The sequence below is a fragment of the Schistocerca cancellata genome, chromosome 10, assembly GCF_023864275.1.
Source record: "Schistocerca cancellata isolate TAMUIC-IGC-003103 chromosome 10, iqSchCanc2.1, whole genome shotgun sequence".
Lineage (NCBI taxonomy): Eukaryota > Metazoa > Arthropoda > Insecta > Orthoptera > Acrididae > Schistocerca > Schistocerca cancellata.
This window is the reverse complement of record NC_064635.1, coordinates 222741863-222768029: the sequence shown is the minus strand read 5'-3', so window position 1 is coordinate 222768029 and position 26167 is coordinate 222741863. Positions and strand designations below refer to the sequence as shown.

At 45.0% G+C, this 26167-nt stretch overlaps 1 protein-coding gene across 15 annotated transcripts in view; it reads right to left on the bottom strand.

Moving 5' to 3' along the window:
• LOC126106877 (longitudinals lacking protein, isoforms N/O/W/X/Y-like) overlaps window positions 1-26167 on the bottom strand; it is a 321743-nt gene that overhangs the window by 268879 nt on the left and 26697 nt on the right. For 2 of the 15 annotated variants that reach the window (XM_049913287.1, XM_049913288.1), the window contains one exon: window positions 6676-8794. The exons of the other annotated variants lie outside the window; for them this stretch is intronic. In XM_049913287.1, coding sequence (XP_049769244.1) covers window positions 7166-8533 — 1368 coding nt within the window. In that variant the 5' untranslated portion in view covers window positions 8534-8794 and the 3' untranslated portion in view covers window positions 6676-7165. Of the gene's footprint in view, window positions 1-6675; window positions 8795-26167 lie in introns of those variants that run through there. 15 annotated transcript variants of the gene reach the window in all.

The window sequence follows — 26167 nt, the reverse complement described above, 5'->3', positions numbered from 1 at the left end:
TGGTTCAAAAGCTTTTTCAGTGAAATAATTTTATACACTCATCACTATTCCTTCACAGAAACGTACTATATCAACAGTAATGAGATGATCAATGTGCAGCACACAAAAATCTGCTCCAGCCAACCGACAAGCTTGCAGATTCAGCAAAAAGCTCTTGGGTATCCAGTTTAAGGTGCAGTGACTGATGCTATTTGAGAATTGTGAAACTGAACAGATGAAGCATCAGTTACAGGCATCAGTTCTACACCAGAATGCTACATATTGTGAAGGTGCAGTGACTGATGCTATTTGAGAACTGTGAAACTGGACTGATGAAGCATCAGTTGCATCCATCAGTTGTACAACAGAAAGTTACATATTGTGAAGAATAAGAAACAGAAGATTGTCTAAGATAACTAGCAAATTAGAACAATACTCTCTACCTAGCAGTAAAACTGTATTATAAGTTGAAAAAAGAAACTGGAGAATACTATTTTAAAAGGCAGCTAACACATCTCAAAATAACACATACTGTACTTAAGTAAAGGATTATTTACTTCACACATTATTGGGGTGAAGAAAAAAAGTAACACACAAATAATAAAAACACCTCTGTCAATCTACAGAATACTTCCACGGTACAATGCACCTTTACCGTAAAACTGTACGCTTAAGATTTATCGTGGGTAATACTAAAATCATTTCATCTTCTTCAGTTCAACATCTCCTTCCACTGCGGATGGACACTGGCTCAGATTTTCACACAGCCAAATGGGAAATCAAGAATAAGGTAAATGCGAGGCAGTTGTATAGTCGTGGACATGCTGTTATCTAATTTCACTGTACAATATATGTAAATCCATTGGAGACTAGATCTTTGAGTAATGTCCGTATGTATTAATTTGCTGACCTTTAATTACAATATTATAAAGAAGATAGATTGCTACTCAGCACATAGAGAAGATGTCGAATTACGGAGAGGCACAACAAGAATACTGTTTTAAATTTGAGCTTTTGGCCAAAAAGCCTTCTTCTGAAGTAGGAAACACACACATTCAGGCAAGTAGAACTCGCACACACACGAGACCACTGTGTCTGGGCCACGAGTCGAAACTGCAAGCAACTGCACATGATGGGAGAAGCAATCTGAGTGCTGAGTGTGGGGAGGAGGCTGGCACAGGGAGGGATAGGAAGGTAGGATTGGGGGAGGATGTACTGTTGCTTGTGGAAGCACGAAGAGGACAGGATAGGGCCACTAGGAGCAATCAGCAGGTTTGATTGGGGGCAGGAGGAGGGGGAAGGGAGGGGGGGGGGGGGAGAATGGAGAGAAATGGAGGTGGGGAAAGGGAGTAGCGGGTGCACTGATGGAATAGAAGGCTGTGTAGTGCTGGAGTGGGAGTAGGGAACAACATTGGTGTGTGAAAGACAGGGACTGGGAAGGTCAAGGCCAAGGGGGTTTAGGAAATGTAGGACATATTGCAGGGAGACTACCCATTTGTGCAATTCAGAAAAACTAGTGTTGGTAGGTAGGATTCATCTGGCACAGACTGTGAAACAGTCACTGAAGTCAAAAATGTTGATTGGGCAGCATGTTCAGCAAATGGGTGTCCCAGGTGTTTCCTGGCCACAGTTTGTCAGTAACCACTCATGCGAACAGACAGCTTGTTGGCTGTCCTGGAAATGTAGAAAGTTGCTAGCAGTCTGACCTCAGTGGCCAGAGACTGAAGTCATGAGTTTGTGAGTTGTACTTGCATGAATATATATATGTGTGTGTGTGTGTGTGTGTGTGTGTTTTTCCTACTTTAGAAGTAGGCCTTTTGAACGAAAGCTCAAATGTACAACAGTATTTTTGTTGTGCCTCCTCTATAGAGTGAGTAGCAATCAGTACTTTTCATAATAATGTTCTTATTCCATCCTCAATTTTCCATTGTTTGATCTAATCTTTAATTATATTTTATTCACATGTTAAGGTTATAAATCTAATATCATTGCAGAATTGACACTGGACAGTTGTAGAGACATATAAAATAGTAAGCAGTGATTAAAAATTAATCTTTTTCCTTTCAAGTACTTCGCAACTGTACGTTCATTTCCAGAATGAGATTTTCACTCTGCAGTGGAGTGTATGCTGATATGAAACTTCCTGGCAGATTAAAACTGTGTGCCAGACCGAGACACGAACTCAGGAACTTCGCACTTGCCCGCGAAAGGCAAATGTCCCGAGTTTGAGTCTCGATCTGGCACACAGTTTTAATCTGCCATGAAGTTTTGTATGTTCATTTGTTTCAAGGTTAAATATTTCAATAGTTGTTATTTCATTCTGTTATGACACAAAGTCAAGTGCCGGCACGCCAGTCGGGAACGATAGAGAAGAGATGGCTGTGAGAAGACGTCAGCCAATCACACGCTGGCCAACCCCTCTCTAGGATGGCAATGCGACAGCAGCAGCCCCTACACGAAGAGGACATAAGCGCCACGACCAACTGGAGACAGCCCAGTTCAATAGCAGTGTCAACAGTAGAAACTTCACTTGTGCGCGCTATGCAGCACAGACTTGCGATTGTCTATACTGAAGACGATTTATTATTTCATGTGTCTCATTCTGCTTGCAACACACCTGTGTAATTGGAAAAGTTTAGTATTGCAATTTTCTCTTTGTAATAAAACTCATTAATACGGCTGGTTTGGATGTGGTGTCTAGTGAACCGAGTATGCAGGCTTCCTAGACACCATACAATCCTTGCATGTTACGGCATCTACATTTTATTAAATAAGAGCAAAGCCTGTAAGAACCTGGAAGTGGATTGAGAAATAGAAGGTGTTGCAATCAAAAACAGGTTTTTGTTTAGTCAAAATTTTGTACCAAAAGATGGTTACACACAAGGAATAACTGCCCTCAAGTAGTAGCCCTGAAGTGATCAATAAGGCACAATATAAAAAGGAAAAACTATGGGCACTACCAACAAAACTGCTACAACTTCAGGGAAAGTTGAAATAGATAAGATCACTGGAATCAGTACGGAAATAACACCATTTTACATTTTAAAAAACCTGATATTTGGTTATACTAAGCTCAAGAACAATTTCATATTATTAGCTAATAAGTTAAACAAAATTTTGTTATTTACTAATGCAACTGTAGCCACTATTTGTTGGAAACAACTAGCATATGGTAGACACATTCCTTACCTAAAGAGACACTTGGCAGTGTTTCATGTTTGAGTTAAGAGTGCCAAATAAAGAGACCAGTCAGTTAACAACACTCAGGCGATATGAAACCAACTGACTATTATTGGAAATGAAAGACTGTGCAGGACAATCCTACAGATAAAGATTCTTGAAACTTTCCAGTCAGACATACTTCTCAGCAATATCAGATGTATTTTAACTATTTCTGAAGTTGATGTACATAAATTGACTCTCAAAGAAGACCAAATGAAGGAAATGCTATCAGTTAATGAAGTTAATCTAGTTCATCGCAAAAGTTGTCACCAGTTGTAGATCCTACATAACAGTTGCATGAACTGCACTTGCAAATCAACAAAATAGGAAGTCAGCTGAGAACAAAACAGAATTAAAAAATGACAATATTCTTGTAACAGGAGCAGAAGACAATCAAGATGATATAAAAAAGTGAAGTACTGCTACTGCCATTTTTGTTTCGGCACAGATCGCCAGCCAGACAAATGTGTTCAGCCTTGTGACTGGCGAAACTGGGGAAATTGGAAGTGGCAGAGACAGCACGGACAAATGATCTGCCTCAGACCTTGCTACAGGCCACAATGTCACTCCTTTGTCAAACATTACAACTCAACATGATAGTTTCTGGTAGACAGTGGAGCCCACATCTCTTTCCTACCAGCACCCACAACTGACAACACAAAAGGGGCTGAATATAAACTGTTTGCAACTCGTGGTTCTCTAATTTCAACACACTGCTCACAATTGCTACATACTGACCCTGGATTAAGAAGAAACTTTCTATGGCCATTTATTTTTGCAGAGATTTCATAAAAGCATATTTAGCATTGATTTTCTTCATCATTCTCACCTTCTGGTCGATGTCAAAAGCAAACAAACTCATGACAGCAGTCAGTTGAAACTGAAAGGGCATTTAATGTGTACTGAAACAATTGATACAGTTAATTCCTATCATATCTCCACAAAATTTTCTGAAATTTTCTAGAAAACCAAGTGGCATGCCAAAAGTAGTAAAACATGATAGTATGCATTAGATCCACATGTCTAGTAGCCTTCCAGTCTTCTGCAGGCCTCATAGGTTAGGTCCACACAAACTGTATACTGTGAAGCAATAATTCCAGCACATGTATTCAGCTATATAAATCACAAGACGGTTGGTCCTCATGACACTGCTGCAAAAGAAGATGGGATACTGACCTAGTGGGTCCTCTACCTCACTCTGATTTACTTACTTTCTGATTTGAATCAATAGCTGGACAGAAGTGGTGACCCTTTGAAACACTGAATCAGACAGAGAGTAATTCCAGGGTTACCAGTTTAGGAATACCACAACAGTCAACAGATCAAGGAACACAGTTTCCATGTAACATATCCTTAGCCTTAGCAAAGATTTGTGGCTACCAAGTGATTAGAACTACTGCATACCATGAACAGGTTAAGAGAAAAATTCGAAGGCTTCAATATACAAAGGACAGTGCCAAACAGGTCTATGCTACAGTTAAATGAAGTAATATAATACCCCACAATATTACTTGGCTTTCATTGCCCTTCTAGAATGAAAGCAATACTATGATAGTAGAAATGTTGTATGGTACTTCACTGAAGTTACCTGGGGACTTATTCCATGAACTTGATACTACAATGGGACTTCTGACTTACATCATGGTATTGGGGAAAAGGGTGAACCATGTAAAACATATAGAGTATTCTCGCAAGGTCAAAGAAAATTCTTTAATCTATAAATCTCTTAAAGACGAAAATAATGTGTCTTTTCAGAGTTTTAAGGTACAGACTGGACTTACCTAACCATATGAAGGTTACCGTGAAGTGATTGAACATTTACCAAATTCTTCACCGTTAAAACTAAGGACAAACTAATCAATATTTCAATTGACTGAATGAAACCATGAATATCAAAATTATCAAATCAGTTGTAATATGCTACAATAGGAAGTGTTTCCCAGAAAGCTACAAGATCAGGAATGTGCTGAAATTCCCTGCAAAGTACACAGCCATCATTGAATGACACGTACACCGAGGGGGAGAGACATGAGGACATACAAAATGTTAATAGTGACTATAAAATAAATTACTACTTAGAAGAGTTCATAATTGTATGTCCAATTGTGCTACAAATGTATATTTGCAAAACTGTATGGGACATTCTGCACATTACTGGGTCTACATTTTGTATTTAATAACAAAGATCATAAGAACTAAGATGTGAGTTGCAAATCAAAAGTGTTCCAATCAAAAGTGTTCCAATCGAACAAAGTGTTCCAATCAAAAGTGTTCCAATCAAAAGTGTTCCAATCAAAAGTGTTCCAATCAAAAGTGTTCCAATCAAAAGTGTTCCAATCAAAAACAGTATTTGGTTCAATTAAAATTTTGTACTAAATAAAAAGGCACCTCAACGATAAACAACTAACTCTGCAGAAAATTAAAAATTAAGATTTATATTCATTGTGAATATGTTTTTAATGATTAATTTGACATGGAACAGAAACCGTCAGATACATTGTGATTCACTATCTTATCAAAATTATAGTCGTATATGCTACATAACCAAAGCTTCAAAAAAGTAGTTTCCTTTTTGTAAGAAAAACGCACAGTAATCAGCCTAAGTCAACTCAGAATATGTGAACATATTCACCCCAAAGAATTTTAATTGACTAGTTGAGTAGCAAAATACAATGAAGTATGATTTAACAGCACTTTTCCTTGCTGCAACAATCTTTATTTGTTACTAAAATGTTTGTGCTGAGGAAGATTGTTGAGATGCTATACGTATACGTGTCTACGCAACATTCGCCAACAAAAAATAACTTTATTCAATTATTACCATAACAGCAAATCCATTAACACAAAGAGTGACCAGCCAGTATTCCCGTAATAATAAAGTGTTGTCAGTCTTAGCCAAGAATGTTAATATATGAGGATATTAGGCACACACTAATGTCTCTTTGTAAACATATACACTACCTGATATGAAGTGATGGACACCACTATGTAATGTGGAACTGACAATTAGATGTCACAAGTGACACACTCACCAGTATGAAATGAGATACCACATACTAGTACTGTGTTGGTAGCACAGAAGCCGTGAAAACTGAACCGGTCTGGTCTGGAGAGCTCAGTGACTTCGAATGTGGATGAAAACGTCTTTCCTTCTCATCCCGTATAGTTAAGTCTCCCCTGACCCAAAGTGTTGGCTGCATTTTTTGTACTTATGCCGATTTCCTAAACCTTGCCAGTTCTTTTCCTTCATTCCTCTTCCTTCCCCATCAATCAGTTTGCCAGAAGAAGTCACTGGTTCTGAAAGTTTGCCCGTTTCCTCAACCTTTGTATGTATTCGCTCCTGCCTCTGCCTGGTGAGCAAATTTTTTATCTATCCAATTATATTACACATTCATTCTAGGAAAGCTGAATTACATTCTGATGGCAAAAATGACAAAAAAAAAGTCAGAAAAATTCTCAGCCACGAAACTGCCTTTCCCACAAAAAGTTTATGAGCCCATTCGTCTTATACCGCTCTGACACTACACAAACAAATAGTTTATCACTGATGAATTCGTTAAGATGGCATAATTATTAGCTAGAAATTCAAGGGGATATTACAGCTGTCAGAATTCAGTAAGGTTTTCAACATTATTTTATTTATACTGATATACTTACTTTTCTGTTTACAACAGAATATATTACAGATCAGAACACAACATCTGTACTGACATAATTACTTCATTTAATACAAAGTAATAGTCCTCTCAAGGAAAATTACTCTAAAAAAACATTGAGACTGCCAAGTTTCAACCAATTTAAAACACGTTCACAGCAGACAATTTACACAGAGATGAATTTGTACCCACACAGCGCAAAGAATCGGTGCTTCATCCATCTTACACATACATATTGTCAGTGATAAAGAAAAAAATCCTCACCAACGATCAGGAAATTTTCTTTTCTTTTTGTTGGGTTTATACTGTCACACCCCTCCTTCAAAAAGTGCACACTTTTCTCGCATCTGACATCGGCGAGTAGTCATATGTTTCTTAAGAGTATGACTCCTAAAGCACCGATAATTGCAGCGGGGACACTGAATCTGTGGTTCTTTACCACATTCAGGCTTCACATGTCTGCATAACCCTGATGGATGCTTGTAAGACTTCCCACATGACTGACAACAAAACCGTTTATGTAATACCGTCTGGGGTGTCGTGGAAGTCATGTGATTCGAATAATCACTACCGAACGAAGAATGCAGATTGTTAACTCCTCGAGCGCGAAAATATTCTTCGTATGTAAGACCTTCACCCGCTCTGCCAACTTCCCCAATGCCAACTTCAGCACTGTTACAATCTTCACGATAATCGTCAGCAGCAGGGTAGTCGTCATCTTCGTCGTCATCATCAAGAGTAAGGTCTTCTACAATTTCCGTGTGACTCTCCAGGACCTCAGATTTTGTTTCGAGTGCTACCTCTTGATGGTGTGTACTCAGATTTGCTGACCTTTTGTCAGGTAATACTGTCTCTGGTATTAGAAACTGCTCATTTTCTGCAACAGTCATTTCCCCACTGGAGCTCTGCAACTCACTACATGCAGACTGATGTGGAATTTGACTGAAAACTGATCCACCTGATGCGTTACAGATTGTGGGCAGTGCTTGCCTTTGAGATGGAAGTTGATGCACATTATCAAGATCAGGTGTAATGACTTCTTCAAACTCATTCTGGCCTGTTCTCTGATCAGAACCAGAGTGATTAATACTTTTTCTGTACTTTCGAAAGGATTTCGAAATGGAGTCTATTTCCACATAACCTCCTTCCTGGGATGACACACATGGAGTGCTTTCTCTAAATGACTGCACCTTTTCTTCTGGCTTGTTCTGATTTGAGGTAAAACATGACACAGAAGCAGGTTGGGGTGAGAGTGTTTCTGGAGGTACTGATTGTGCATTTCTTCCACTGCCTTTCTGCATGTAAACATCTTCCACACATCCACTACCAGACAGTCCCCTTACTTGAAGGGACTCAGAGAGTTTAAGAATACCACTAAGCTCCTCTTGTGGCACATTCACTTCACCACGGTACATAAAATCCATCAAAGCCTTCACCACATTGTATTTTACGTCGTGCAGAATAATAATTGGGTGCTTCTCATAGTTTTCAGAGAACAGTTCCTCAAAATATGGACTACATGCAGAAAGAATTATCTTGTGTGCTCTTACATGATGTCCCTCAGCACTAATTGTGCAGTCTGTTAACTTCTCACTGTCCAACAGACAATCAAAAACAGACACCAAAGTAGCTTGATGTTTATTCCACCTCAAATGAACATTGTTGTTTTCATTCATCCTGCCAAGCTGTCTTCGCAAGACTTTAAACTCTTGTATAAAACTGGATGAACTACTTCAGAGACACAAGGAAATTTCAGTTCCCTTTGAATAACAGGAAAAGAATTATCTCCAAGTTGATCATCTTCATGCAGAGAAGCAATCTTTCTCCAAGTTCTGCAGAGCGGAATCTTCACTCGTTCGTGAATAACAGACAATCCATGGCAAAGATTCTCCTCCAAATTGCAGATACAGTTGTTCCAGAAATTCTGAGCGCCTGACCTAGTGTGTAAACAATCTTACGTTAATCCAGTTACCTTCAGGAAGAACAAGTTACACAATTATTACAAAGCATGAGTGTACGGTACAATGTCCATTTACGTAACTGACCAGAAATGATGAGAAATGAAGAAGAATGCATAATTATTTTACATAAATGTTGTTGAAATGTGACCCAAATAGGATGATAGTTGTTGAATTTTTTAGCAAATATGTACAATCTTTAGTGTAGGAAAACATATTGGCAGAACCTTGCTGATCAGGAGCCTTCCTACTCACTGTTGTTGTATTGAGATTGGTTGGCAAAACTGCATTGGTTCTGCCCAGACAATTTACAGTATTACAATAAATTAAATGAAATAAACTTCAACTTATTCATTCTTTTGTGAAACAGCAGAACGTACAATACGAAAAATGCCACTTACTGGAATTGGCATCGATAATTACATTTTTATGATATTACATTTTGGCGCATACATCATTGTAATTTAATTAATTACATTATGACACACATTAATAAAGGAAATTTTTTTTGTTACAGAAATCACAGCAAAACATATCAAAAATTAACAATGATTTTTTTTTTATTAAAGAGAAAGCTCTTGAATTTACGAAGGATCATGAAACAAGTATTCCACTGTGGAGAAGCTTTTGGACCAAGTCTTCAAAGTTGCTGTTGCGCCATTTTATGAGGTTCCCAATTTCTTCACATCAATCCATTTCAAGTCCCTTGGCCATTTAATGAAATATATGAAGACAATATGCACTATTCTGAAGTAAATGCCCAGTGAAATTACAGCTTGTTGCTCCTGTTAAATATAGCAACTGTGTGTGTGTGTGTGTGTGTGTGTGTGTGTGTGTGTGTTTTTTTTTTTTTTTTTTTTGTTGGGTTTAAGGGCGCTCAACTGCTGAGGTCATTAGCGCCCAGTCACTGTTGTTAGAGCACATGGAATCTGGTAAAACTCAAGGGGATGGAGGGGACACCAGAAGGACCCGACAAAGATGCAGACAAAATAAGTAAAAAGATTAAATGTCTTTGGACAAGCCAGTTAAAGTTATAAAACGCAGAATACGAGCAGCTGCTTGAGCGTCATCAGCTAAAACATCCGGTAAAGTAGATGGCAGGGACAGGACAACACGAAATTGACTAAAACGGGGACACGACAATAAAACATGGCGCACTGTTAATGCCTGACCACAAGGGCACTGCGGGGCTGGGTCACCGGAGAGCAGGTAGCGGTGGCTAAACCGGCAATGCCCAATCCGCAACCTGGTCAGAAGGACCTCCTCGCGCCGAGATGGTCAGGAGGATGTTGTCCAAGCAGTTGGTAGCGGTTTTACTGCCCGGAGCTTGTTTCCTTGGAGGGATGACCAAGCATCCCACCACAACGACACAAGCCTCTTGCAGACATCCCCACGAACGTCGGATGACGGGACACAATGGGAGGCTGGCCGAGGCAGGAGGGCTGCAGCCTTGGCTGCAGCATCCGCAGCCACATTCCCAGGCACTCCCACATGTCCGGGAACCCACAGAAAGCTGACAGAACCACCGTTATCAGCGAAAGAATGGAGGGACTGCTGTATCCGTTGAATCAAGGGATGGACCGGATAGGGAGCTCCAAGGCTCTGAAGAGCACTGAGTGAGTCAGAGCAGAGTACATATGATGAATGGTGGTGGCGGCGGGCATACTGAACGGCCTGATGGAGAGCAAAAAGCTCGGCCGTAAAGCTGGAACATTGGTCGAGGAGCCGGTATTTAAATGTGGCGGCCCCGACGACAAAGGCACAGCCGACACCATCGTCAGTTTTGGAGCCATCAGTGTAAATAAAGGTGTGACCGGCAAGTCGAGCACGAAGTTCGGCAAACCGTGAGCAATACATTGCAGCCGGAGTACCATCCTTCGGGAGTGAGCTGAGGTCGAGATAAATATGAACCGGAGCCTGGAGCCAAGGTGGTGTCGGGCTCTCACCCTCTCTGAAGGTGGTAGGGAGGGCAAAATCCAGTTGTCGAAGCAGGCGACGGAAGCGGACTCCGGGGGGCAGCAGGGCAGACACATACAACCCGTACTGACGGTCGAGAGAATCGGCGAAGAAGGACTTGTAAGAGGGGTGGTCGGGCATAGACGACAGCCGGCAGGCATACCGACACAGCAGTACGTCGCGCCGGTAGGTCAACGGTAACTCGGCAGCTTCAGCATAAAGACTCTCGACAGGACTAGTGTAGAAGGCTCCGGTCGCAAGACGTATCCCCCGATGGTGGATGGAGTTGAGCCGGCGTAAGAGGGACGGCCGAGCGGACGAGTAGACGAAGCTCCCATAATCCAGCTTCGATCGGACTATGGACCGACACAAGCAAAGCAGGACAGTGCGATCCGCTCCCCAAGATGAACCGCTAAGAACTCTGAGGACATTAAGGGAACGTGTACAACGGGCTGCCAAATAAGAGACATGTGGAGACCAACACAGTTTCCTGTCCAACGTGAGCCCTAGAAACTTAGTTGTGTCCACGAATGGGAGAACAATGGAACCGAGATGTAAGGATGGCGGAAGGAACGCTTTATATCGCCAAAAGTTGATACAAACCGTCTTTTCTTCAGAGAACCGGAAGCCATTTGCCACGCTCCATGAGTAGAGGCTGTCTAGACAACGCTGAAGGCAGCGCTCCAGGTGGCATGTTCTCTGGGCACTGCAGTAGATCGCGAAGTCATCGACAAAGAGAGAGCCTGAGACATTAGGTGGAATGCAATCCATAATTGGATTGATCGCGATGGCAAAAAGGGCTACGCTCAAGACGGAGCCCTGAGGCACTCCGTTCTCCTAGAGGAAGACGTCGGAAAATACGGAGCCCACACGTACCCTAAACTTTCGATCCGTTAAAAAGGAATCAATAAAAAGGGGCAGGCGACCGCGTAGGCCCCACCTGTGCATAGTGCGGAGGATACCTCCTCTCCAACAGGTGTCATAAGCCTTCTCCAAGTCGAAGAACACTGCTACCGTTTGGCGCCTTCGCAAAAAGTTGTTCATTATGAATGTCGACAAGGTCACGAGGTGGTCAACAGCGGAGCGGCGGCGACGAAAGCCGCATTGGACATTAGTAAGTAGCCGTCGAGATTCAAGAATCCAGACTAACCGAGCATTAACCATGTGCTCCATCACCTTACAGACACAGCTTGTAAGAGAAATGGGGCGGTAACTAGAAGGAAGGTGTCTATCCTTCCCGGGTTTGGGTATAGGAACAACGACGGCGTCACGCCAACGCATGGGGACTTGACCTTCGGTCCAGACGCGATTGTAGGTGCGGAGAAGGAAGCTTTTGCCCGCCGGAGAAAGGTGTGCCAGCATCTGAACGTGAATGGCATCCGGCCCCGGAGCAGAGGACCGGGACAGTGCAAGCGCACATTCGAGTTCCCGCATAGTAAAGGGGGCATTATAGGTTTCCAGATTCAGCGAGTGGAAGGAAGGTCGCCGAGCCTCTTCTGCCTCTTTCCTGGGAAGGAAGGCAGGATGGTAATGGGCGGAGCTTGAAACCTCCTCGAAAAAGCGGCCAAAGGCGTTGGAGACAGCCACCGGATCAAGAAGGACCGCATTACCTGAGGACAGGCCAGGTACCGAGGAGTGGGCCTTAATGCCCGACAGCCGGCGCAGGCTACCCCAAACGATGGAAGAGGGAGTAAAACTGTTAAAGGAGCCGGTGAAAGAGGCCCAACAAGCTTTTTTGCTGTCTTTGATGACTCTACGGCATTGCGCTCGGAGTCGTTTGTATTCAATACAATTCGCCAACGTAGGATGGCGGTGAAAGGTGCGTAAAGCACGTCGTCGAGCACGGATAGCGTCCCTACAAGCCTCGTTCCACCAGGGGACGGAAACGCGACGTGAAGAAGTAGTACGAGGAATGGAACGTTCAGCAGCATGGATGATAACAGCCGTGAGGTATTCGACCTGACTGTCACAACTGGGAAAATCGTGGTCCGGAAAGGTCACCAGGGATGAGTAAAGTCCCCAGTCAGCTTTCAGTATGTTCCAGCTCGAAGGACGTGGGGATGGGGTGTGGTGCAGGAGACTAACGACACAGGGAAAGTGGTCGCTCGAATAGGTGTCAGAAAGGACATACCACTCGAACCGACGGGCAAGAGTGGTAGAACATACCGAGAGGTCCAAGTGGGAGTAGGTATGAGTGGAGTCCGAGAGGAAAGTCGGGGCGCTGGTATTGAGGCAGACAAGATTGAGATGGTTGAAGACATCTGCCAAGAGTGAGCCTCTTGGACAGGATGCAGGAGAGCCCCAAAGGGGATGATGGGCATTGAAGTCGCCAAACAATAAAAACGGCGGGGGAAGCTGAACGATCAGGTGCATCATGTCAGCCCGACTAACAGCAGACGACGGTGGAGTGTAGATGGTACAAACTGAAAAAGTAAAAGCAGAAAGAGTAATGCGGACAGCTATTGCTTGGAGTGGGGTGGTCAATGGGATGGGATGGTAATAGACGTCGTCCCGAATGAGCAACATGACCCCACCATGAGCTGGGACACCGTCCACAGGGGTGAGGTCATACCGCTCCGAGGTATAGTGGGTAAAGGCAATACGGTCAGTCGGGCGCAACTTGGTTTCCTGGAGTCCAAGGACGAGCGGACAGTGCAGGCGGAGGAGCAGTTGTAATTCCTCCCAATGAGATCGAATACCTCTTATGTTCCAATGAAACAACGCCATCGCTAGTCAAAAAGTTGGGGGAACGAGACGGGGGAAGAGCTGGTCACCTCGACGGCCGCGGAGGGCCAGGTTGCGAGGGAACAACGCTACAACCGACGGGAGGCGAATCCGGTTCCATCGACTGGTCGCCAGCTGCGGCCGCTGTCCCTGGTTGTGTAGGAGGGGCAGCATCATTTGCCGATGAAAGGCCAGCTGAGCGCCTGGCAGCAGAGCGTCCCGGCGAAACTGAGGACGGCCGGGAGCGGCGACTCACGGATGGAGCGTCAGTCGAAACGCGCCGGGGTGGAGAGGGGGATAGAGACTTCTTCTTGGAGGCCTTCTTGGAAGGCCGAGGAGGCACAGGGATGGTGGGCTGGACCCGAAGAAGGTCCTCACGCGCGGGGTCCGTTTTGGAACGCCGGACCTCGGAAGCCGGGGTCCGGAACGTTTCCCCGATGGACGCCTGAGAAGAGGATCGCTTCTCAGGTGGCGTGTGGGGAGAAGGAGGAGGAAGGGTGGCCCCTGGGGCAGAGGGGGTGGGGACCACGGGGGAGGAGGATTTGGAAGGGAGGGATTTGGGAGGCGGAGGCAGAGCCCCCTGATGGGCGGAGGAGGCGGAGGGGGAACAGGAGAGGGGTGAGGATACCGCGGAAGGAGTGGACACAACGGAGGCAAACGAAGTGGTCAATGGCACGGGATGGAGGCGGTTGTACTTCTTCCTGGCCTCAGAATAAGACAGCCGATCCAAAGTTTTGATTTCTTGTATCTTCTTCTCCTTCTGATATGCGGGGCAGTCTGAGGATCTAGGCGAGTGGACGCCAGGACAATTAACGCACCGAGGTGGTGGGGTGCATGTATGTTCCTCACGAAGAGGACGTCCACAATCGCCACAGAGGGGCTCAGCCTCACACCGTGACGACATGTGCCCAAAGCGCAAACACCTAAAACAGCGCATAGGAGGCGGAACGTAGGGTCGCACGTCACACCGGTAGCACATTACCTTTACCTTCTCCGGGAGAACGTCCCCCTCGAAGGCGAGGATAAAGGCCCCAGTGTCGATGCGACGGTCTTTGGGGCTGCGCTGGACTCGCCGGACGAAATGCACGCCTCGGCGCTCCAGGTTGGCCCTGAGCTCCTCATCAGATTGTAGCAGGCGGTCACGATGAAAAATAACCCCCTGCGTCCTATTGAGTGCCAGATGTGGGACAATGGAGACTGGGATGTCCCCTAGGCGGTTGCACGCCTAGAGCGCCGCCGACTGTGTGGCGGACGTGGTCTTGATAAGAACGAACCCTGAACGCATCTTGCTGAGAGCCTCGATTTCCCCGAAGATGTCCTCAATGTGCTGAACAAAGAACATGGGCTTGGAGGTGGCGAATGTCCCCCCATCGGTTCGAGAACAGACCAAATAGCGGGGGAAGTAGTTCGCTCCAAGCCGGCGGGCCTGTCCCTCCTCCCATGGAGTGGCCAAGGGGGAAGGGGCAGGAGAACCAGAACTAGAAACGGTACCTTTTCTTTTGAAAGACTCGGCTGCAGAGCGACCCGATACGTGGTGACGTTTCATCTACGAAACGTCCGCCCCGATACCACCCACTCCGACCAGGGGCTCTCCCCACGGGCGCCACCCAGCCGCAGCAAGGGCCACCTGGCATGATGACCATTGCCGGGAGTCCTGATGCCCCAAGGAGACGGGCATCTACTCCTTGGCCGACGTGGGGAGGGTGCAGCTCAGGTATCGGCAGTACGATCCCTGTGTTGTCAGGGGGCTACAACCTAGAGGGTACATGACGACCCCACCACAACGGGCTGGCTACCGTGCTGGATTTCTGGTGCCATGGAAAGTCCATCATGATCGCTGGTGCAGATGGAGACGCACTATGGGCGTAACTGGGACAACCCAAAAGGCGTTTAGGCCCAATTTGAGTAATAGTGGGTATGGTTACAACGCCGGTGCAATGCTGAGTGCCAAGGTCTGAGTGCACTTAGGACCAGTGGTACACCACGTAAGGTGTCCTTCCCCAAAAGGCTCGTACTTCTGTAGAAATTTAGAAAAATGGAGGTCAAACCCCAAGGGGGACCATCACATGGAAGGCCGAAACGGTTGAAACTCCTTTTAGTCGCCTCGTACGACAGGCAGGAATACCTCGGGCCTATTCTTACCCCGGACCCGCAGGGGTGTGTGTGTGTGTGTGTGTGTGTGTGTGTGTGTGTGTGTGTGTGTGTGTCACGCAAGGGGGGGAGGGAGGGAGAGAGAGAGAGAGAGAGAGAGAGAGAGAGAGAGAGAGAGAGAGAAATGCATTCATGTATTCACTGCAGTACCCCACACAGCAAAGTTAACAAGGGCAGTTAGTCAATTCTTGTGTTAGCGATGACATACTAAAAAATACAATGGTGATTTCCACGGCTGCAACAGTTTGAGAAAGTGTGGACTGTATCAAGAGAACAGAAACTCATGCTTATGTATTGAGGAAAAACACAGTGATTGAAGAACGAAACGTGGAAGTTAATGGACCTTATATTTGATGGTTCAGAATATTGTTACTGTACACCAGACATCAGATTTCAACAGCTCCCAAATTCTGAGCTTTAAGAACTCATTAATTTCATGTTCATTCTCATAATTACTGTATAAAAAAACTGCACATGAACTTGACTGATAGTACACTCAAATTATAGATGTTTTATCTTCATTACTAGTCTAATTGTTTTTAATTAAACAATGCATATTCAGTTTGCAGCAACGCACTATTTTGAGGAAATCCATCCATTCTGTACGCTTATCTGTGCCATAACTCATGTGAGTGCCAACAAGAATAGTAACAACATTTATTCCTCCAAAACAGATTTTGAAGAGATCAAAGTTGCATGAAGATGGCTAAATGTGCACGTATCTACGCTACCACTCCAGCAAAAATCACTCGACAGTGTCAGGAGTCCATACTTGATAGGAAAACTGGTTTCCTAGTATTCAGAGTACATTTTTTTTTTTTTGAGAGAGTTAAATTGCTCATTTTCTCTGTCTCTTTGGTGTATTACTTTGAACTGTTCATCCTAGAGCCAGCCGGAGTGGCCGAACCGTTCTAGGCGCTACAGTCTGGAACCGCGCGACCGCTACGGTCGCAGGTTCAAATCCTGCCTCAAGCATGGGTGTGTGTGATGTCCTTAGGTTAATTTGAACCATTTGATTTTGTTCATCCTAATATTCTAACTAATTAGGTAACTGAATCAACATTTGTGATTCTGTAAAATTGTAGTTCTTAGCTAAACATAATTGATAGAGATGCTTTATTAATCACACAATCACTTGGCAATTTATTGAACTTTTCATTTAATAAACACTATGTGGTACATTTTCCTGTGATTTCCGATACGAATTTAGCCTGTCCCTATATGTGTCACAACCTAAGTTAAATATAATAAAATTTGTGTTAAGGGTAATATTGTAGCAGTGCAAGTACCTTTGACAGCCCAAACCACTCCACTACAAATTAAGCTCAGTGGAAGTGTAGAGACGTAATGTTGTGTGGTGTTCTATGTGCCATAAATCAATGGCATGCTTGCCTCTGATGCGAGTTTCAATTTATTTCATGTAATTAAAAAAATGTGTAAAACACATTGCAGCTTTTAGTAAACTGTCAAGGCTAAATTGACAAAATTTTCCCATGCTACACTGACATATAAAGCAATAACAAAAACATCACACTTGAGGCAAATGTTATCAGTCAATAAAATTACACAAAAACTGCCAACGTCGTCATAAGAGCTGCAATGCCTTGTTTTGAAAAGTAGACTTTTAATTGTCCACGTATAATGCTTTAATTTTCTTTTTAAATCATCAGTTTTGTATCATGTGAACCTCCTCTGATCTTTTGTACATAGATCCTGTAGATAAAAGTACACACTATGCTATGCAACTTTGCTATTACACTATGTCAAAAATCTTATGTACCAGAACATATCTGATTTGTATCCTTTAGAAGCGTAACCCGAGTATTTACCAGAAAAATTCACATACTACATCATCACAGGATAAAACAGTGATCTGGTAGGACCCACGATGTTTTTTTTTTTTTTTGTTTTTTTTTTTTTGGTTTTTATAGCCTGCAGGAAAACTAACCAGCAGTTTGCATCTGGCACAAACGTCACTTATGAACTAACATTATATTTACAAACTAAATTAAAAATATTTTTTGTTTGGTGAGAATACTGTTTTTGGAAACATTTAATTAAAGCCTGTGATTTGTCTGGAGTGAAACATTATAAAAACATCAAGAAAATATATAATTTGAATGGCAGACAGTGCATGGCATTGCCAGAGGCCTGTCTCCATCAAGAAACGCTCGCTAGTGGTCACCACTTCGGCATTATGCCACAAGCCTGACAGTCATTAGCTGACCACTAGTGTGGACACAGGACCATGCATGAGGGGTCTTCACCGATTTCAGGAACAGCATACGTGTTCAAGCTGTCCCACTACATATTCTCTCCCCTCTTATCACCTTGGACATCTGTAAGCAATGATTGTCACCGCAGTAAGTGTACATAAAGGGTAAAACAGGTATTGTGATTTAATGCACTCTGCTCATTTGCAATTAAATTGAATCCTGTCTTCTGTACCTTTAACTTTCGAGATGTTCCAACATTCCTTTTGAGCTACGTGTAAGACATCCAATTATAATTAATGTTTGATAGTGCCTACCATTCCATTACAAATGAATACAGCTTACGTTTAGTGACTTTATTTTGTGTAGTCTTTCATAAGCCATAAATCAGATGCATGCTCACCCCTGATACAAGCTGAAGTTTTGTGATTATGTGTGCTCCCTAAACAAAGTTTCAAAATTCCTGCCAGCTAGATCTGGGTACTGTTTACTGCAGTCATTGCACTGAGTCATATACATACCTAAATCCTGAAACTTATTACTATTACATACACTACAGCATGGACAAGGGCGGAGCAGGAGGGATTAAAGACATGGGGCAGGTGTGGGGAGAGGGGGCAGGTGTGGGGAGAGGGTTGGGGAGATGGGGTAGGGTGTGGGGAGATGGGGGAGGGGCTGGGGAGATGGGGGAAGGAGTGGGGAATGGGGGATGGGATGCAGAATGGGGAATGGTGGATGGGGTGCAGAATGGGGGAAGGGTGGGGAATGGGGGAGGGTGTGGGGAGGGGTGGGGATAGGGGGAGGGGGTAGGGATAGGGGAGGGGGGAGGGATGGGGGGAGGGATGGGGGAGGGGGTGTGGATAGGGGAGGGGCTAAGGAGAGGGCGTGATGATAGGGGGAGTGGGTGGGGATAGGGCGAGAGCATGGGGTTAGGGGGAGGGGGTTGGGATAGGGGGAGGGGGTTGGGATAGGGGGAGAGCATGGGGTTAGGGGGAGGGGGTTGGGATAGGGGGAGGGGGTTGGGATAGGGGGAGGGGTGGGGATAGGGGGAGGGGTGGGGATAGGGGGAGGGGTGGGGATAGGGGGAGGGGTGGGGATAGGGGGAGGGGTGGGGATAGGGGGAGGGGTGGGGATAGGGGGAGGGGATAGAGGGATAGGGGGAGGGGAGGGGGTGGGGATGGGTGGAGGGGGTGGGAATGGGTGGAGGGGGTGGGGATGGGCGGAGGGGGTGGGGATGGGCGGAGGGGGTGGGGATGGGGGGAGGGGATAGGGGTAGGGGGAGCGGGTGGGGTTGGGGGAGCGGGTGGGGTTGGGGGAGCGGGTGGGGGTTGGGGGAGCGGGTGGGGGTAGGGGGAGCGGGTGGGGGTAGGGGGAGCGGGTGGGGGTAGGGGGAGCGGGTGGGTGTAGGGGGAGCGGGTGGGTGTAGGGGGAGCGGGTGGGGGTAGGGGGAGCGGGTGGGGGTAGGGGGAGCGGGTGGGGGTAGGGGGAGCGGGTGGGGGTAGGGGGAGCGGGTGGGGGTAGGGAGAGCGGGTGGGGGTAGGGGGAGCGGGTGGGGGTAGGGGGAGCGGGTGGGGGTAGGGGGAGCGGGTTGGGGTAGGGGGAGCGGGTGGGGGTAGGGGGAGCGGGTGGGGGTAGGGGGAGCGGGTGGGGGTGCAGATAGGGGGAGGTGTTGCGGATAGAGGGAACGGGTGGGGGTAGGGGGAGCGGGTGGGGGTAGGGGTAGGGGGAGGGGGTGCGGATAGGGGGAGGGGTTGCAGATAGGTGGAGTGGTTGCAGATAGGGGGAGGGGGTGCAGATAGGGGGAGGGGGTGCAGATAGGGGGAGGGGGTGCAGATAGGGGGAGGGGGTGCAGATAGGGGGAGGGGGTGCAGATAGGGGGAGGGGGTGCAGATAGGGGGAGGGGGTGCAGATAGGGGGAGGGATTGCAGATGGGAGGGTGTGCAGATAGGGGGAGGGGGTGCAGTTAGGGGGAGGGTGTGCAGATAGGGGGAGGGGGTGCAGATAGGGGGAGGGGGTGCAGATAGGGGGAGGGGGTGCAGATAGGGGGAGGGGGTGCAGATAGGGGAAGGGGGTACAGATAGGGGGAGGGGGTGCAGATAGGGGGAGGGGTTGCGGATAAGGGGAGGGGTGGGGATAGGAGGAGAGGGAGGGGTAGGGTGGAGGGGGAGGGGAGGGAGGGGGAGGAGCTGTGGCGAGGTGTGAGGGGGTGGGGATGGGGGAGGGTGTGGGGATAGGGGTAGGGGATAGAGGGGTGGGGTAGTGGATAGGGGGAGGGGAATAGGGGGGAGGTAGAGTGGATAGGGGGAGGAGGTGGGGATATGGGGAGTGGGTGGGAATAGGGGGAGTGGGTGGGATAGGGGGAGTGGGTGGGGATAGGGGGAGGTGGTGGGGATAGGGGGAGGAGGTGGGGATAGGGGGAGGAGGTGGGGATAGGGGGAGGAGATGGGAATAGGGGGAGGTGGTGGGGATAGGGGGAGGTGGTGGGGATAGGGGGAGGGCGTGGGGATAGGGGGAGGGCGTGGGGATAGGGGGAGGGCGTGGGGATAGGGGGAGGGGATGGGGATAGAGTGGGACAGGGGGAGGGGGTGGGGATAGGGGGTGGGGGTGGGGATAGGGGGGAGGGTGTGGGGATGATGGTAGGGGGAGCAGGGAAGGGGAGAGAGGGGGAGGGGCTAAAGATGGTAGTGGGGGCGGGAGAGGGAGAGGGGGGAGGGAGAGAGAGGGGAGGGAGAGAGGGGAGGGAGAGAGAGGGGAGGGAGAGAGAGGGGAGGGATAGAGGGGGGAGGGGATAGAGGAGAAGGGAAGGGGGGAGAGGTGGATGGGGGAGGGTGGGGTAGAGAGGGGGGAAGGGGGGAGAGTTACTAAGGTCACATATCTAATCAGAATTACTTCTGAACAAATCTAGGGACATATGAAATAGTAAACAGTGATCGCAAAATTAACTAGTTTGATTTTCAAGTTGTTTGTAACTGTATGTTAATTCATTTTAAGAATAAATATTTGTATAATTGTACTTCATGCTTCACCAGCTACCACATCCAGATTTTATTTTGTAAGAGTGAAGCCTGTAAGAAATAGGAAGTGGATTGAAAAATAGAAAATTGGTACAATCAAAAACAGGTTTTTGTTTAGTTAACATTTTGTAGCAGAACATGGTTAAACATGGGGAATAAGCCGCCTCCTCAATAGTAGCCCTAATGTGTTTAATATGGTACAATAGATAAAGATAAGACCACGCACACTGCCAACAAAATTGCTGCAGCTTCAGGAAAATTGAAGTAGACAAAGTCATTGAAAGTGAAACTATCATCATTTTACATAAAAACCCGACATCCAGTTTTTCTATGCTTAAGAATAATTTCATATTGCTGGCTTCATAAATTAAACAACATTTTGTTATTTATTAATGCAACTATAGCAACAATTTGTTGGAAACAACTAGGATTTGGTTGCCAGATCAGAGTCAAACATTCCTTACCTAAAAAGAGACTCGTACCAGTGTCTCAATTCAGTTAAGAGTGCCAAATACAAAGATCAATCAGTTAACTGTAGTTAGGCGGTCTCAAATGAACTACTGTTGTTGATACTGAAGCATTATACTGGAAAAATCCAAAATAAAAATATGCTTAAAACTTAATAGTTACACATACTTCTCAGCAACATCCGATGTAATTTAAACAATGGAAGCTCCAGGTTGGAATATCAACAATGTTAGGAAAAGGATAGGCTTCCATTCACCGCAAAGATGACCCTATGAGATGCAGACAGGCACAACTAAAAAGACTGTTACATTATAGCTTTCGACCAAAACTTTTTTCAGCAAACACACACACACACACACACACACACACACACATATATATATATATATATATATATATATATATATATATATACTGCTTCCACTAGCTGCTCTGATGGGTACGCGACTGTCACGTGTATAGCAATTTGAAGTAGGCCACGAAGGAGGAGGGGAAGGGATAACACGGTAAGAGCGAGGGGAAAGAGGAGTTATGCCTGGTGGGGCATGCAGGGACTAGACCACAGCTTGAAAAAACTGCCAGGTGCAGCATTCGGAGATGAGGTGTGGGAGATAAAATGGAGACCAGAGGAGGAGAGAAGCAGTGACGAGGAAAGACAGGCAGTACACAATGAGGGAGGGGGACATGAAAAGGGAGGTTGTGACAGGACATCGGGCAGAAACTGTACGGTGGAGGGTGTGGGGACAGTAGGATCTATTGAGTACATACTCTGACAGCCGTACAGCTGTCTGACGGTGTAATTAGAGTACTCTAATATCAATAAGATATTGTACACATAAACATCATAAATAAGGACAGTTGAATACCTAAGAGGTCTACATAGGAAAACATATAGTAAAAAAGCTAAATATTATATGAAAAATATTTTTCTTAACCTAAATCCCCACTGTGTGTCAGACTCATGGTCCAGTATTTGGGCCAAATGTGATTATCATAAACCTGCCCCATGGTACATCTGTCGGGCGAAATATAAACATCACAAACCTCGCTGGCCCTTAGTATTTATTTACATTACAATGTATTGATTGATAATGAATCTTTTTGGGATGTCTAGCACAATTATTACCTGTGTTTTTAATTACTTGTCAAATATTTCACAAAATTGAACCAGATGGATCTTACACACGTGCTTATATCCTGTAAGTCATGCCCGATCAGTACAATGGTGGACTGACTTGCCAGACTGGATTGCCTCGAAGGCAATTATTTTATTTTTGTGTCAAATGTGTGTATGGACAGTGACGTTTTGGAACTGAAATTTGAGAACTATTAACAGAGACTTATCATTGTAAGATAATTTCTCATTTAGAATTTTTTTGTTAGCAGTGCATAAATAAAATCTTAACAGACTGTTCCTATTAACTCCTTGAATTCCAGTAGTAATACATATTTCCTTTCTGGTGTGACATGTGAAAATACAGTAAAACGGAAAGCACCGACATTGTTATGTGGAAAGAAATACTACAAAAACTGTGAAGAGATTTTTGTTTATACATGAGAACCAAACAGCAGTAATCCAAACGTTTTTCCTCCAATGAGAAGGTATAAAGTGTCAACGTTCTGCGTAAACATTCACATTTCTGGAATTTAAAATTATGCTACAGTAACAAGCTGGGAACATACCAGCTCTCATGATTCTGTTATTGTTTTCACAGCAACAGCAGAGGATGACCACTACATTAATTGAAGTCCTTACCTAAAAAATGATTATAATGAAAAGGATAATCAATGTGAACACAATTCCACAACTCATGAGTTGTTCAACAACAAGTAGCAATTTTCTTAATTAATTGATCTGCAAGTGTCATTAGTTTGTAAAGTCTCTGTATCATTTTCAAATACATTTACAACTGCCGCAACACCTCTCACGTATTTCAGGGACATTTTCACACTCTCACTGTGCTCGATTTCATCACTTCAAGTAATTTATACACAAAGCTGCCATTTATCAAGTAAAAACTCACCAAAAAGTGCTCAATGATGACCAGCAATTGACCCAACATTACTCACTCCCTTTCTGTGCTAACAACCATTGCCTTCAAAGAGTGCAATACTTTCCTTGCATCTGACAACGACTAGTACGCATATGTGCCTTTAATTCATCTCTCCTAGCACAATGTTTGTTGCAGCGAGGGCACTGAAACTGAGGTTCTTTGCCACAATAGTGTTTCAAGTGTCTTTTTAGCCTCTATGATATTTATAAGACTTCCCACAATTGTCACAAACAAATCGACAGTGTAATGCAGTGGGAGATGATGCCAATGTCACATTATGCATATAATCACTGCCAAATAGTGACTGAAGACTGTTCATTCCTACAGTATGAAAATTCTCCCCATGTGAAACATCTTCACTCACTGTCCTGCCCTCCACAATGTCTTCATGAGCACTGTCACCACCACCACCACCACCACCACCACCATTATCACCCTGATCATCATCATCATCATCATCATCGTCGTCCTGTACTTCCACTACTTCCATGTGACTATCAGGCACCTCAGATTTTGTTTCTAATGGTATCTCTTCTGGATGTGCATTCAAATTTGCTGGTTTCTGATGAATTATTACTGCTTCTGGAATTGAAAACTGTTCCTTTTCTGCAACAATCAGATCAAAAGTCAATTCTTCACGGGAGATCTGCAACTGACTACGCACAGAATGATGGGGGACTGGACTGAAAGCTGCTCCACCAGCAGGGTTCTTTGATGTAGACAGTATTTGCTGACGAGACGGAAGTCGACAATTACTATCACAGTCACGAGTAACGACATCTTCGAACACATTTCGGCCTGCTCTCTGATCAGAAACACAGTGATTAATATTTTTTACGTACTTTCGAAAGGGATTAGGAACCAAATCTACTTCCACAGAACTTCTTTCCTGGGACGACACAGTTTGATAGCATTCACTATATGGCTGCATCTTTTCTTCTGCTTCATTTTGAGCTGGGGTAAAGCACGACACAGATGCAGGTTGAAATTGTTGTAAGCACAACCAACAGCGGGAACACCTTGGGCTGTGGATCGGAGCCGCCAGGTGGGGAAGCTGCCGGCGGTGGAGCACGCACCACCGGGTGAACACGGGACGAGTCGGACGACAGACTGACAACAACCGACCACAACTGACTATGAGCGACACAACAAGGAAGAGAGAAACAACGGAGGCTTGTGGAAACCACAACACCAAACACCAAATGTAAATCCACTCGGAACTAGAGCCAGGCAAATGTCAACAACGAGCAACGACCAGAACGCAGTACCGCCGAGATAGAAACGAAATCCAGAGTGAGTACCAGACTGACTGGACTAGGGCAGAGCAGGTCCCTATATACGAAACCGAAGGGAGCGACTATTAGCCGCTGTCTGCACGTGGCTTAGCGGTGGCGCCCTCGCTGCACGAGAGCCGCTGTGCGGAATAGCCGCCACTGAGGCGGTGCCCACTATGGGCTGATCACATCCATTTGTTTCTGACACGTGTTCGACTTCCGCGGCGGAAGGTACTACAGAAATGGGAGCGTTTCGAGAGGTACTGATAGTGCATTTCTTCCACTCCCTTTCTGTATGTTGACACCATCTATACATCCACTGCGAGACAGGCCCCTTATCTGAAGGGACTCAGAGAGTTTCAGAACACCACTAAACTCCTTTTGCGGTACATTTACTTCACCATAGTACATGAAGTCCATCAAAGCCTTAAGCACATCATATTTTACATCATGCAGGATAATGACTGGATGTTTCTCAGAGTTTTTAGTGAACAGTTCCTCTAAGTATGGGCTACAAGCCGAAAGAATTATTTTATGCACTCTCAAATGCTGCCCCTCAGCACTAATAGTGCAGTCTGTTAACCTCTCACTGTCGAACAGACCACCAAAAAGAGACATCAAAGTAGCTTGATGCTTATTCCACCTTACATTTACATTGTTGCTCTGATCCATGCTGTTTAGCTGTCTTTGTGCAATTTCAAGCCCCTGTACAATGCTGACTGCAATACTTAAATGAAACCATTGATTAGGAAAGTTCAGCTTTGTTGGAACAAAACCCAGTAGTTTTCATACTATTATATAAAACTGAGTACATTATTTTAGTGACACAGTTTAACGGCTAAAGGCAATGTACTTGCAAGGGAAAAGACGTAATAAGTTAAAATGTTGCTCATTGTAGTCCTGAAGAGTGCACTCTTCTACCACAATTATATTTTTCCGTGGTATAGGCCTCCTTTCAAATTGCTGACCTCCTTTTGCAGTACTTTTGAGCCACTTTACCTAGTTTGTAAACAACACAGGGTTAATTCAACTACCTTCAAAACTAAATGTTGAAGTAAAATAAAATTTCATTGCACGAGTGTGTGGAAAAATGACTCACAATGTAACTAGGAAAAGTTCAGTTATGTAACAAATGATTACTAGCCAACAAGCATGCATATGAATTTCATAATGGTATTGACAATTACATAAATCATAATCATCATTATCCCAAACAGATCAATATGACAAGTATTCTACTTGTTAGAAATATAAAATTCGGACTATAGACAAAATTCACACTTTTCTATCAACTGTAGATCTAGTACTATTAAAGTGCAAACAATTTATTATATTGGGAAAAAAATAACCTATTTTTCTGGATAGGGTCATGTACATTTCAAATACAATACTTCTTACATTATTATACAATATAGGAAATGGAACACAGGGAAATGGACTTCAAAATCTTCTTCAGTGGAATAATTTTACATATTCATCTTTGTTTGATCATAGTAAA